Here is a 13,124-nt window from a genome sequence, read left to right on the forward strand (position 1 = left end):
GTACACTGATTAAGTGTACGGATGTCTATACACCTTATTAAATGTATGGGTATCTGCATATCTTATTCAGTGTACAGATGTCTCTATACATTATTAAGTGTATAGATGTAATAATGTGNAATTTTTAAATATATTCTATACATCTTTTTTACCCGTACACTTTATTAAGTGTACGGGTAAAAAAGATGTATAGAATAGATTTAAAAATTATTAAACAAAATGCATATCAAATTATAAAGAAAAAAATATATATTTTTTTGTATCTGAAAAGTTTTCCAAAAAAAGATTATATTAACAACTATTTAAATAATTATCCTAATTTTTCAATCTCACAAATGGGTCCTACAGAACTCTCCTATCTCACACGCACTCACACACAAACACTCCCTCACCTATTTTGCCAATTATAAATAGTGACTGTACTAGTTTGATAATTAAGTTTTGAAAACGTACTAAAATGCCTAATATCCCTTAATTTTTCATGTCCGCTAAGGTCTCAATTTGACAAACCAGTTTGAGACCATTCATATTCGCTTTGTCTCTTTTTACCAATCAAAAGGGACGACGACTTCATATTCGATAGAGCCTCTTGGCAGTCATGAGGGCTGAGGAGTTGTACTTTTTTTTTAGACCCTAATTTGTTAGTCGAAACAAAAAAATTGAAACCATACTTTGTCACAAAACTCTTATGTCTAATTTTGAAAATGAGTTCAGCTTTAAAAGTTAATCTGCCATGAACACTATGCATATATATATATTAGGAAAAACACAGCTTACATTTGGGATAGTTCTAATGAATCTTTTCGTTTGATCCTACTTGTACATGAAATACGATTTTTAAAACAATCAAACAAGATAAGAAACAGCATTGCCTTAACTTGTTGATAAACAACATTCCTTGGATTTTTGACAAGCCACAAGAGGGCAATTTGGCAAACCTTAATGGTCTCTACAGATAAACCTACCGAAAACAAAGAGACCAACACATTCTAAACAAAAAAGCACAAACAAAAGCGCCCTACACCTGCATTTCTTGTAGGGTGAGAGTTTAATTAAATATGATTTTCAAAACAAACAAACAAAATAAGCAACAGCATCGCTTAACTTGGGAGGACGGTTTGGCAACCTTAATAAACAAAGACAAAGACCAACCAATTCTAAACAAAAGAAACATAAACACAAAAAGCCTTCAACCTGCATTTCTTGTACTTCAGCTTATCCATATGATATGGACCATATCCAACATTGTCGTTACACAAAATCACCAAAATAACAAACCAGTTTGATTCTAAGAACAATTGAGATTTCCGACCAAGTAGTACGTTAAGATGATAAGAAACATATGAAAGCCTATGCCTACATGGACCAAAGCCATACCAACCATGAAGCTACAATGCATCTTCACTTCGTTTTACATAAAAACACGAAACCTTGCAATGTTCCCTCTATACTCTTTACCGATCAAAGAAAGACGACTTCACATTCGATAGAGCGTCTTGGAATGTTGAGGAGTTTCTTGACCAAGTCATCTTGAATCTGTATTGCATCATAATGCCAAGGTAGAGTGAGTTTCTTGAGGACAGCCGCACTAGCTTCATCTCTGCAGCAAGTCCCGAGACTTTCACTTTGAAATCAACAACTTCGAGAGACGATAGCAAACACTGAGGCACAGTTGAAAGATCGACTTGATTCATCTCGTCAAATGGCATTTCCACACGATCTGCATTGTAGCATACCTGAGAACAGAAGACAAGATTAAAACACAAAAGACAAAAGATGCAGAATCTTCCAAGGAATGAAAAGCTTATTTGAGTTTGGCAGATCATCACCAAGATGAGAGACTTCAAGTTTGGGAAGCTTCCAAGAAACGTTGGTAACCATTTCAGATGGGAATAATAGAGCTCTACTTGCAGGAATAATAGAGCTCTATCTGACAGATCAAAAATTCAGGTAAACTGGCTTATCCTATCTTTCTTCAATCCCTGATTCAACCATTTGGAACAAGCCAATACGAGAAATGCAATTGCGAAATTCACAATTCTAGAGTGAGTTTCATGACAACGAACTTAAAAGTGTCTCTCGTTATCTTGAGCAAGCGGGTTAGCTTAGCTTGCTGCAAAGTCAACGCCGTAACTACTGCCGCATGTGACCGTAACTACTGCCGCATGTGATTGGAGATCAGCAACCAAACCACCAAGTATCCTCAAGAAATCAACTAATTTTAAGTATTTAACGATCACAAACTTAACCTCAGACGAAATGTTCAAAAATCTCAAAAAGACTAATTAAAGAACAATGACTTCACAAGCGGTAGAGCCTCTTGGAAGTCCTGAGGGCTGAATGGCTGATGAGTTGTTCTTTTTTTTAGACCATAATTTGTTCGTCAAAACAAAAAATTAAGACCATACTTTTTGTCCCAGAACTCTTAGGTCTAATTTTGAAAAACTGAGTTCAGTTTTAAAAGTTAATCTGCCATGAACAGAACAAAGTTGCATATACAATGTTAGGAAAAACACAGCTTACATTGGGGATAGTTCTAATGAATCTTTTCGTTTGATCCCTGATTGTATTTTGCCTACTTGTACATGAAATACGATTTTTAAAACAAACAAAACCAAATAAGTAAAGCATTGATTAACAATGTTCCTAAGATATTTTGATGAATGCAAAAAGATGGGCAGTTTGGCAACCGTAATAGTAGTAGTCTCTAAAGATGAACGAGTAACTTGACATTGGAATCCATACTGGTTATTTTGAAGCTTTTTGATAAGTTATCAGAGATGCTCAAAAAGCTTAGGCGAGGGGCATCAATCAGAATTCCTGTATCAGTGATACAGTATCACCCACAGAGAAGCGTATGCTTATAGTGAGCCAGAGAGTCCTCCATCTGGTGGATAGAACGCTTGTGGAAACAGATTCTTTTGTGGGAAGATGAGAAAGAATCTGACAGATCAACGGATCAGGTAACTGACAGATCATCATCAACACCTTTCATGTCCGCTGAGGCTAAGGTCTCAATTTGACAAACCAGTTTGAGACCATTCATATTCGCTAGAGCCTCTTGGCAGTCCTGAAGGCTGATGAGTTACTTTGTTCGTCGAAACAAAAAATTAAGACCATACTTCGTCCCAAAACTCAGCTTTAAAAGTTAATCTGCTATGAACAGAACAAAGTTGGGGATAGTTCTAATGAATCTTTTCGTTTGACCCCTGATTATATTTGCCTACTTGTACATGAAATACGATTTTAAAACAAACAAACAAAATAAGAAACAGCATTGCTTAAATTGGGAGGGCAGTTTGGCAACCTTAATAGTAGTAGTCTCTAAAGATGAACGAGTAACTAACTTATAGCTGTGGCTACCGAAAACAAAAGAGACCAACCGGATTCTAAACAAAAGAAAGAAACATAAAACATAAAAGCCTTCAACCTGCATTTCTTCTGCTTCAGCTTCACAAGTTCTTTCTCTAGTCTTTTACACACATATGTATCAATATATGACGACTTGACATGTGGTAGAGCGTCTTGGGATTTCCAGGATATTCTTGACGAGGAACTTTTCATCCGTACAAAAATAATTCAAACGCAGAGTCAGTTTCTTGAGGATCGTGGAATTCTCTAGGAAGTACATTATTAGCTTCCATTCTGCATCACGTCCCGAGATGGTGGTTTTGATATCAACATACTCAAGCGATGATAACAAACACTCTGGCACAGAGGAATCGAATCCACTCAGCTCTTCCTGACGCATTTTCTTAGAGTTGCTATTCCATACCTGAAGGAAAAAAAAAAGGAAGGAGAGGAGAGAAAATAAATGAAAAGATAAGCAAAATCAGTTCAAAGAGATAGACATATACGGACGGATAAGCGCAGATCATCACCAAGATGAGGGATTTCAAGTTTGGGCAGCTCTCGAGAAAGGTTGGCAACATATATAAATCAGATACACGAAGAGTTAAATGCAGGCGGGACATGTAACCAAACTGAGGCAGCAGTTCTTTTTTCGAGTATTGACAGATGAGCTGTAACCAAAAAAAATGTTAGTCAGAAACTGATTTCATGATAGAACCTTGAAAATGTGATATGTCCAAGTAGCAGAACTGTCTTATATACATACCTTGAAAATGTCTTTACATATTGTCATATCTCTGACCTTGGAGATCCCAGGGAGAAAACTGTTGATGACACCACTTCTCCTCAATGAAATGCTTGCTTCATTAAGATCTTCCAAGACAAAGGGGAGAGAGATATCTACCTTGCCACCGGAGCTAAGCTCGTTCAATATGCAAGTCTCGAATTTATCAGTGATGCTCAAAAAGCGTAGTCTAGGAGCACCAATCACAAATCCTAAACCAAAATTCGGGTCATCAATTTCAATCTTTATACAGAGCTTCTTCAATGAGGTAGAGAGCACCTGAAAGACATTTACATTCCCATACTCGGATCCGACAATCTTCAACTTCTCCAAGATAGGACAGCGAGAGACAAGACTCTCAAAAATGGACTCTTTGCCATACCAGATAAACTTCAAGTGCAAAGTCTTCAGGGAAGGTAAGAAAAAAGACTCGACATCATCCAACATCACCACCTCATAGAGTTTTAACGATACTAGTGTCTCACAGGTATAAAGACTTGGGGGCATCTCATACGAAGTATCAGGAGGACAACAAACATGAAGATGTTGGATCTTACGCTTAACTGCAGCATCAATCCATGACTTGAGATAACAAGTATCAACCTTTACATCGTAACAATCCTCAATTCTCAGTTTGACTTTGTTTATGAACGAAGCCCTACTGGAATCGAAAAACCTGTCACCAAAACTCCTAAAGTGATTGAAATCCAAGATCTCCCAATATGCCAAATCCAGACAAGGAACCCAAAGCCAGAGAGTCCTCCATCTAGTGGATAAAACGCTTGTCGTAACACTGTCCTTTGTGGGAAGATGAGAAAGTATCTGGCAGATCAATGGATCAGGTAGTTGGCTTAACCTATCCTCCTCCAATCTCTGATCGGCCATGTTCTTGTTCTCTTCTGCAGAAAACTTATTAGAAAAACCAAAATCTGCAATTCAGAAAATGAAAAAAAATGCAAGCTTCAGTGAAACAATTCGGATGAAAATTACATTGAGACCAGCCAGGGTTAGGGTTTGTAAGTTCAACTAAGAAGAAGAAGGAAGAACCTACCGAGTGTATTTAGCCGGCAGAATGCAATCACTACAGATCAAAGGATCAGGCTGAACCCTTTGGAAGAAGCTATCGTCTGTTTTTCTTAATTCTCTCAGACAGCACAATCTGAAAAGAAATAATCTTTAAATTTGAAAAAAAAAAAAATGAGAGTTTCCAATCAGTGACTTCTCTCACGAAACCTGTAAGCAAATTCAAAGGACAATACCATACCAAATCTATTCTCGACATTTAAACTCCAAAAACTAACAAAATCGGACTCAATTCATCTCTACAATCTTTTTTCCTCAAAGTTGTGAAGTGTACAATCATCTCTACAATCAATCAGCATTCAAACCTTTTAAAAAATATATCAAACCGCCGAAACAAATTACAAAACATTAACTGAAAATATATAATTGATTTCATATAATATATTCGACTAATTAGTCTTTAACACAGACGATGATCTATTTTATTCCTATCATCGCAGCTAATTTAACGACCAAAACGATCAACCTACCTTAATGGAAATGTTCAACCATATCTATTTTTAGTAATTAAAGAAAAATGGAGTTCACAGAAACATAACTCGGCAACCAACACATTTCAAGAGTTCAAACCTAGGGTTTTTAAGGTCTTATGAAAATTATTCTACAAAACAAAAACAAAAACAAAAAAAAGAAAAAAAGAAGAAGAAGAAGAAAGAACCTACCGAATATTTTTTTGAGCCGGCGGAATGCAATCACTAGCCGAAACTGTAGACCGTAATTTCGCCGACGGAAACACTTTGCTTGGGAAATTTGGAATCACTCACTCGACTCGCCGGAACTCTCACTCTCTCTACTGAACATACTCTAAAAAAAAAAAGACTCTTCTAGTTTTAATATTAGTGTTTGTTACACGAAAGCCCAATAATCCAACTTGGCCCATTCCATGGTTTTGTTAATTTTGAATTTTCTTCTATCTATTATCTAACAGTGTTTTTCAGTTTTTATTATCGACATTTACGTAGTACTGTAGAACCTCTATAAATTAATAAGGTCGGGACCATGAAATTTTATTAATTTAAAGAGATTTTAATTTATCGATAAATTAATAAAATATTAATTTATGTAGATATTTTTAATTTTCATAATTTTGAAAATTATGTATTACGAAATAAGATACTTTTGTTATCATTCTTATTTTTAAAGAATTTTCTTAATCTATAATCTTGTCTATTGTAATTGCTAAGTTTAGAGTTTAGGTGAAAATGATAGATGTTAGAAGTGTAGAGTTTAGAAGAAATTTCTACTAGTATCATTCATAGTAATGATGAAGTCGAATAAGATATTGCGGTAATTTTAGAACCAATTACATATAAAGAAGCAATTATCGCATTTAGAACTCTTCATAATTTTTGGATGCAATTTGAGAAGACGACAATGAAAGATATTAGAGATGAATTCCAATAAGAATGCAAATTCATGAATATACACACAACAATAGAGTTATATTTCAGTATTTCACTAGATTTTTTTAGATATATATATATATATATATTTAATATTATCAGATTATTAATTTATGATATTGATGGGACTATATTTTTACATAGGATTTCCAAAAAAAATATTATCTTATTAATTTATCGAAATGTGTCATTTTTTACACCGGTCCAACTCGGGACCAGAAAAATTTATTAATTTATAGCGAGTATTAATTTAAAGAGTATTAATTTATAGAGGTTCTACTGTACTTGTATATTAATATCATAATTCGTTTTCCAAAATAACAACTGTCCAAAAACTATATATCTAATTTTGAAAATGATATATGTTATTTTATTATGTTGTAATATGAGTGAAGCTTTAGTTTTTACAACTTTAAATCTTATTTTCAATGTTATAGTCCCTTTTTTTCAGTTTGGATTCAATTTTTTTCTGTATGATCATTTCCCTTACCTGCCTCTGATGATATCTAACTTGGCAATAGAATCCAACTTCTGGCACTGTTTCTACCAATTAGTGCTTGAGTAAGTTGTTGAAGTCCATCATATTCGAATATAAAGTTGGTCATTGGTGATCATGAGCAGAAACCACCAAGTAACATGAGGACTTTAACTGCAAATTTTACATGTCCCTCAACGCCTAATACAGCCTCCTATCATCAAGGAAGGCACTCTTTGCCTTTCTCGTATAGTATTATATCAAGCCTTAACTTCTCCATGGTTGGTGAATTATTCAGCAAGTATCTTACTAGCTCTATCTCACCTTTATACCCTGAGATCGACCGTTTCATTTCCACACCACATGAGCGATGATACCAAACATCGAGGCACTGTTGAAAACAGGACCTTTGGATCTTTCTTCTTCTTACAACGCAGAGACTGATTTCGTAATGAGAACTAATGCTTACTAATCCAAAAAGTTTGAAACTGCAGAGACTGATTTCGTAATCCAAAAGTACTTAATTACAAGTTCGTAATTAAGTTCGTTTAATATCTAGTAAGTTTGTTTATCACAAAGCATGAAATGCTTGCTTCATCAAAAACATCCAAATTAAAGGAGCGAGAGATATCACTTTGGCATTGGAATCCATATTGTTTATCACAAAGCTCTCTGATAATCTATCCTTTGATGATCAAAACATAGACATAGCCTAGGAGAACCAATATCTTTGCCTATTTTTTATCTTGAGCCTTCTTCAGTGACCGAGAGATCACCCGAAATAATTTTGCATTACTAGACACACATCCGTAAATCTTTAACTTTTCCAAGACAGGACAGGACAGCAAGAGACAAGTCTCTCAAAATTGGAAACGCATGAAGTGATTCATCATGCTCAAACATGAGCCGATCGTTCGTTAGGGACGAATTCATGAGTGACTGACCATCCAACCATTCCTTAGTATGAGACCTCGACACCATCCAAGTTAATCCCACTGAGTTCTAAGTACACTAGTGTATCACAGGTACCCATCTGGTTAAGACAAGCGTTTGGTATTACGTGTTTACTTCTGTTACCAGGATATCCTATCTTTCTTCAATCCCTGTTCAATCCTTTGGAACAAGCCATCTGTTTTCTTGTTCCCACAACCAAATCTGTAAAGAAACAATAAAAAAATTTGGAAAATGCAAAAAAGATTGAAGCTAATCAATGCTCTGTTTCAGTGAAGGAAGAAGAAGAAGAAGATCCGAAACCACCAAGTAACCAATGCTCTGTTTTAGTAGCTTAGCTCGCAAGGCTCTGTACCTGTGATTGGGGATCAGAAACCACCAAGTAATAACATGATGAGCTAACTGCAATTTACTTGTGGCTCAAAGCCAAATATCCTCAAGAAATCAACATTTTAATGATCACAAACTTAACCTCAAACGAAATGTTCAACAATCTCATTTACTAATTTAAAGAACAAGGACTTCACAAGCGGTAGATCCCCTTGGCATTGCAACGATTTCTTTAAGGAAGTCACACATTGCCTTTTTCGAGTAGTAAACATTGAGCCTTAATTTCTCCAGGATTGTTGAATTCTTCAGCAAGTATCTTATTAGCTCTATTTCTCCCTCATAACCTAGGATCGAACGTTTCAGTTCCACAAACTTGAGCGATGTTACCAAACACTGAGGCACTGTTGTTGAAAACATCACCTTAGGATCTATGGATAGGTCCTTGACCAATTCCTACAGAAACAGAGGAAACGAAATTGAGTAGAGTGATACAAAAAAAAAAAAGCTTTCAGAGACTATAAGGGTAGCGTACATCAGAGCTTTATATATCATTACCAATGTGAGAGATTCTAGTTTAGGGCAGCTCTCAAGAATGAGTGGCAAAAATTCAATATCAGAGTTAGAAAATCTAGCATTCAAGCGGGATAGGTCTCGAAACTGAAGCAACGGTCCCGGTTTCGAGTATAGAAAAATATCCTGGCAATAGAAGTAAACACGTAAAAACAGTTATGGTGAGCGCACTAGATTTTCTTGAAACAAATATTCTTATATATATATGCTCAAAAGTTGAGATAAGTATACCTTCCAGAAAACATCACTAATAACTAGATCCTTGACCCTGGATATATCGGTGAGGATGTCATGAATGAAGCTACTACTCACATGGGTTAAAGAGAGAACATGAATATCTAATTTGGTAAAGAAGCCCAAATTGATGATCTCAAAGTTCTTTGTTGACCACATCGTCGTCTTAAACGACTGGAGTAGAGGAGCATCAATCACCACTCCAAAATGATCTGTGTCGAGATTCTCTTTAGCGTCTGAGAGCGCACTTGTAGCACCTCTGCATTATATGTTGAAAATCTACTGAACGTTAAATCTTCGAGAACTGGGGAGCCTGAGATAAGTTTCTCCAAAGTGGACTCCCTGGAATATCTAACATATTCTAGATGGATGATCTTTAGACAAGGTAAGGAAACGAAGTTGGGATAAGGCAAGAAAGCGCAACAGATTCGTAAGTGTACCAATGAGGTGAGATCAGAAGTACCATAAGGATCATGCATACTTAAGCGGAGTTTGCGTATCCATGACTCCCTGTGGGAATCAAAAAACCTCTCAACGAAACTCACGCAGTCATCAAATTTCGAGAATCTAGCAGAGTCTAAGTCGAATCCAGGAACAGATTGCCAAAGATTTCTCCATTTGGTAGACAAAAGGCTTGTTCTGACCGCATCTTTAGTAGAGAGATGATAAAGTATTTCAGATATCAAAGACTCCGGTAACTGGCTTATCCTATCTTCCTCCTCCTTATGTGAGGCTTCGTCACAAATTTTGGTTTTCTTTTTTCTACCCATTATTTATCTTTTTTTTCTTCACGCAACTAATCTGCATTACAGAAACAACCAAACCATGTAAAATTCGAATCAGTTACGAGATACCGAATAAAAATTTTCCGACACAGATAGATTCTCATAACTAAAAATGACATGCGAGGGCTTATTAGGTTAGGGCTTTTTGATGATGACTAGAATCAAGCAACAGTATAAGAAGACTGATATCGTACCGGAATGGAGTTTAATTAGCACGGCAGATGAGATCAAACCCTCCCCGAACCCTAAAGCCTTTTAGAACGCTGTAAGAATAGCGAGTACCATCGATCCAAATGCCTTTAGACCGATCCAAATGCTTGAATCTCGCCTTTGCGACTCCTTTGACACAATTTTCAATAAAGCAAACACCTTGCCGTTTATCTCTTTCGTTGGGTTTGATGAAACGGTGTGCTGTGTTCGTGAGGTTTACTTTGGCTTCTAACATAATTGTAACTAGAAATAGTACAATTAAATTGGACCAACTTGGTTTTTTCCGGTCTGGACCAATAAAGCACGAATAAATTGGTCCAATGCAAAGCATTTCGGAATATAACTAACCAACCAAGTAACAACCAAGTAACAACCAAACCTCCATTTGGACTTAAGCCGAATACCCAAATTTGTTCAGGATCCTATAAACTCAACTGAGAGAATCCAACGAAGTACCTTTCCCTTTCGAAAAGCCTACACCTACATCGACCAATGCCATACCAACCATGAAACTACAATGCATATTCACTTTTGTTTTTACATAAAAGCACTGAAACCTCACTATGTTCTCTCTACTTTTTGCTAATCAAAGCAAAGACTACTTTACATTCATTTGGTAGAGCGTCTTGTAATTTTGAGTAGTTTCTTTACCAAGTCATCTTGAAACTGAATTGCATCATAATGAAAACTTGAAAAGGTACCTAACTAGCTCTATTTTTGTATCAAGTCCTGAGACTTTCATTTTGAAATCAACAAACAAATCCGAGATACGATAGCAAACATTGAGGCACAGTTGAAAAACCGACTTATTCATCTCCTCAATTGGCATTTCCTCATATAGCAAACACTGAGGCACTCGTATATTCTCGAGAGACAAAAGATATACGAGTTACCAAGGTTAGACACCATCTTCCATATGAGTACTCCTACTTAATAGTAGTATAGATACCATGAAATATTGTTTTAAAAAATAAACAAACAAACCAATTGAGTAAAGCATCGATTAACTTGATAATAAACAACGTTCCTTAGATATATGTTGGCAACCTTAATAGTCTCTACAGATGAACAAGTAACTTATAGGCTTATAGCTGGCTAGCGAAAACAAAGAGACCAACCGATTCTAAACAAAAACCTACACCTGCATCTCTTGTAAGGTAAGAGCTTAAGCTTCACATGTTCTTACATATCAATATATGACGACTTTGCATGTGACAGAGCGTCTTGGGGTTTTCAAGAAATTCTTGACCATGTACTTTTCATCTGTACCAAAATGATTCAATCGTAGAGTCAGTTTCTTGAGGATTGTTGAATTCTCTAGGAAGTACCTTACTAGATCCAGTTCTGCCAAATGTCCCGAGATGGTGGTTTTGATATCAATAAACTCAAGCGATGATAACAAACACTCTGGCACAGACGAACATTTGAATCGAAACAGCTCGTAGGATAATACATCTTCTTAGAGTTAGTATTCCATACCTGATGGGGAAAAAAAAGAAAGAGAAAAGGTAATGAGAAGATAAGCAACACCTTTCACAGACAATAAGAAAAAGCTAGGCTTAAGCAGATCCTCACCAAGACAAGGGATTCAAGTTTGAGCAGCTCTCAAGAAAGGTTGGTAATCATCGTTTAATATCAGATAGATGAAAAGTAACATGCACGCTGGACATGTAACTAAACTGAGACAGCAGTTCTATTCTCGAGTATTGACAGATTAGCTGAAACCAAAAAGTAAAAATAATGCAAGTCAGAAGCTTTCATGATAAAAAAAAAAATGTAATACGTCATAAACAGGAACTGTCATATATACCTTGAAAGTGTCTCTACACAAAGTCATGTCCCTAATATTCGAAATCCCGTGGAGAAAACTGCCGATACTACTTCTCCGCGATGAAATGCTTGCTTCATCAAAAACATCCAAACCAAAGGGGAGAGAGATATCCACCTTGGCATTGGAATCCATATTGTTTATCATAAAGCTCTCTGAGACTATATCCTTGATGCTCAGAAAACATAGCCGAGGAGCATCAATCACAAATCCTGAACCAAAAACCTGGTGGGAATATCCATTGCTTATGTTGATACTGAGCTTCTTCAACGACTGAGAGAGCACCCGAAAGACTTTTGCACTACTAGACGCATATCCTTCAACCAATAACTCTTCCAAGACAGAACAGCAAGAGACAAGTCTTTCAAAAGCGGCCTCATTGGTAAAGGAGATATATGTTAAACGCATAGTCTTCAGACAGGGGAAGGAAACAAACTGGGCACGATCATACAAGGTTACATGAGAGAGTTTTAAATAGACTAGTGACTCACAGGTAAAAAAGCTTAGGGGCATCTCAAACAAAGTTTCTGGAGAACAATAAAGATCTAGATGTTGGATCTTACGCTTAACTGTAGCATCAATCCATAATGTGAGATAAGAGACATCATCAACAACTAACTTGAACTTGTTTATCCATGAAACCTTACTGGAATCGAAAAACTTGTCACCAAAACTCCTAAAATCATAGTAATTCGGGATTTCCCAAAATTCCAATTCCAAACGAGGAACAATTCCATCTGGGGGGTAAAACGCTTGTGGAAACAGCTTATTTTATGGAAAGATGAGAAAGAACGTGACATATCAACGGATCAGGTAATTGGCTTATCCTATCTTCCTTCAATCTATCACTACTAAACGCTTTGGAACGAGCCTGTTTTGCTTCCCTCTACCAGCCATTTGTTTTCTTAAATTCTCTTAGACAGCAGAAATAGATGAAGAAGGAAGAACCTACCGTGTTTTAAGCCGGCGGTATGTAATCACTACCCGTCGGTAATTTCGCCGACTCTAACTTGTTTTTTTTTGTTTGTCAATAACCGACTCTAACTTGTTTAATTGACGTTTCCATGCCCTTGTTAATTTTCTATTGTATTTAAGATTTTTTTTTTTTTTTTTTTTTTTA

The 13,124-nt window shown here is 36.1% G+C and overlaps 1 protein-coding gene and 2 pseudogenes across 2 annotated transcripts; all 3 read right to left on the reverse strand.

Annotated features, from left to right (window-relative positions):
• Positions 1-3,263: 3,263 nt before the first annotated feature.
• LOC104773460 (putative FBD-associated F-box protein At5g53635) lies at positions 3,264-6,019 on the reverse strand. Of its 2 annotated transcripts, none has more exons than XM_010498076.2 (5): positions 5,881-6,019; positions 5,187-5,294; positions 4,118-5,064; positions 3,882-4,022; positions 3,264-3,775 (listed from the first exon to the last, which is right to left on the reverse strand). In XM_010498076.2, the coding sequence occupies exons 3-5, from the start codon at positions 5,018-5,020 to the stop codon at positions 3,491-3,493; spliced, it is 1,329 nt and encodes a 442-aa protein (XP_010496378.1). In that variant the 5' UTR covers positions 5,021-5,064; positions 5,187-5,294; positions 5,881-6,019; the 3' UTR covers positions 3,264-3,490. The 2 variants fall into 2 exon arrangements, with proteins under 2 accessions (XP_010496378.1, XP_010496377.1); XM_010498075.2 differs by having other exon boundaries at positions 5,187-5,309.
• Positions 6,020-8,441: 2,422 nt separating this feature from the next.
• On the reverse strand, positions 8,442-10,374 carry LOC104773461 (annotated as a pseudogene).
• A 991-nt stretch (positions 10,375-11,365) lies between these two features.
• On the reverse strand, positions 11,366-12,901 carry LOC109131570 (annotated as a pseudogene).
• Positions 12,902-13,124: the final 223 nt, after the last annotated feature.

Source organism: Camelina sativa, unplaced genomic scaffold, assembly GCF_000633955.1.
Source record: "Camelina sativa cultivar DH55 unplaced genomic scaffold, Cs unpScaffold00549, whole genome shotgun sequence".
Taxonomy (NCBI): Eukaryota; Viridiplantae; Streptophyta; class Magnoliopsida; order Brassicales; family Brassicaceae; genus Camelina; species Camelina sativa.

Bases quoted from the DNA above. Each gene is read 5' to 3' on its own strand.
- LOC104773460 (XM_010498076.2), bottom strand. From the start codon at position 5,020: ATGGCCGATCAGAGATTGGAGGAGGATAGGTTAAGCCAACTACCTGAT. The intron at 4,023-4,117 runs GTATGTATATAA...TTTTGGTTACAG, and splicing joins TATGTAAAGACATTTTCAAG to CTCATCTGTCAATACTCGAA. The intron at 3,776-3,881 runs GTGATGATCTGC...TTTTTCCTTCAG, and splicing joins ACTTGAAATCCCTCATCTTG to GTATGGAATAGCAACTCTAA.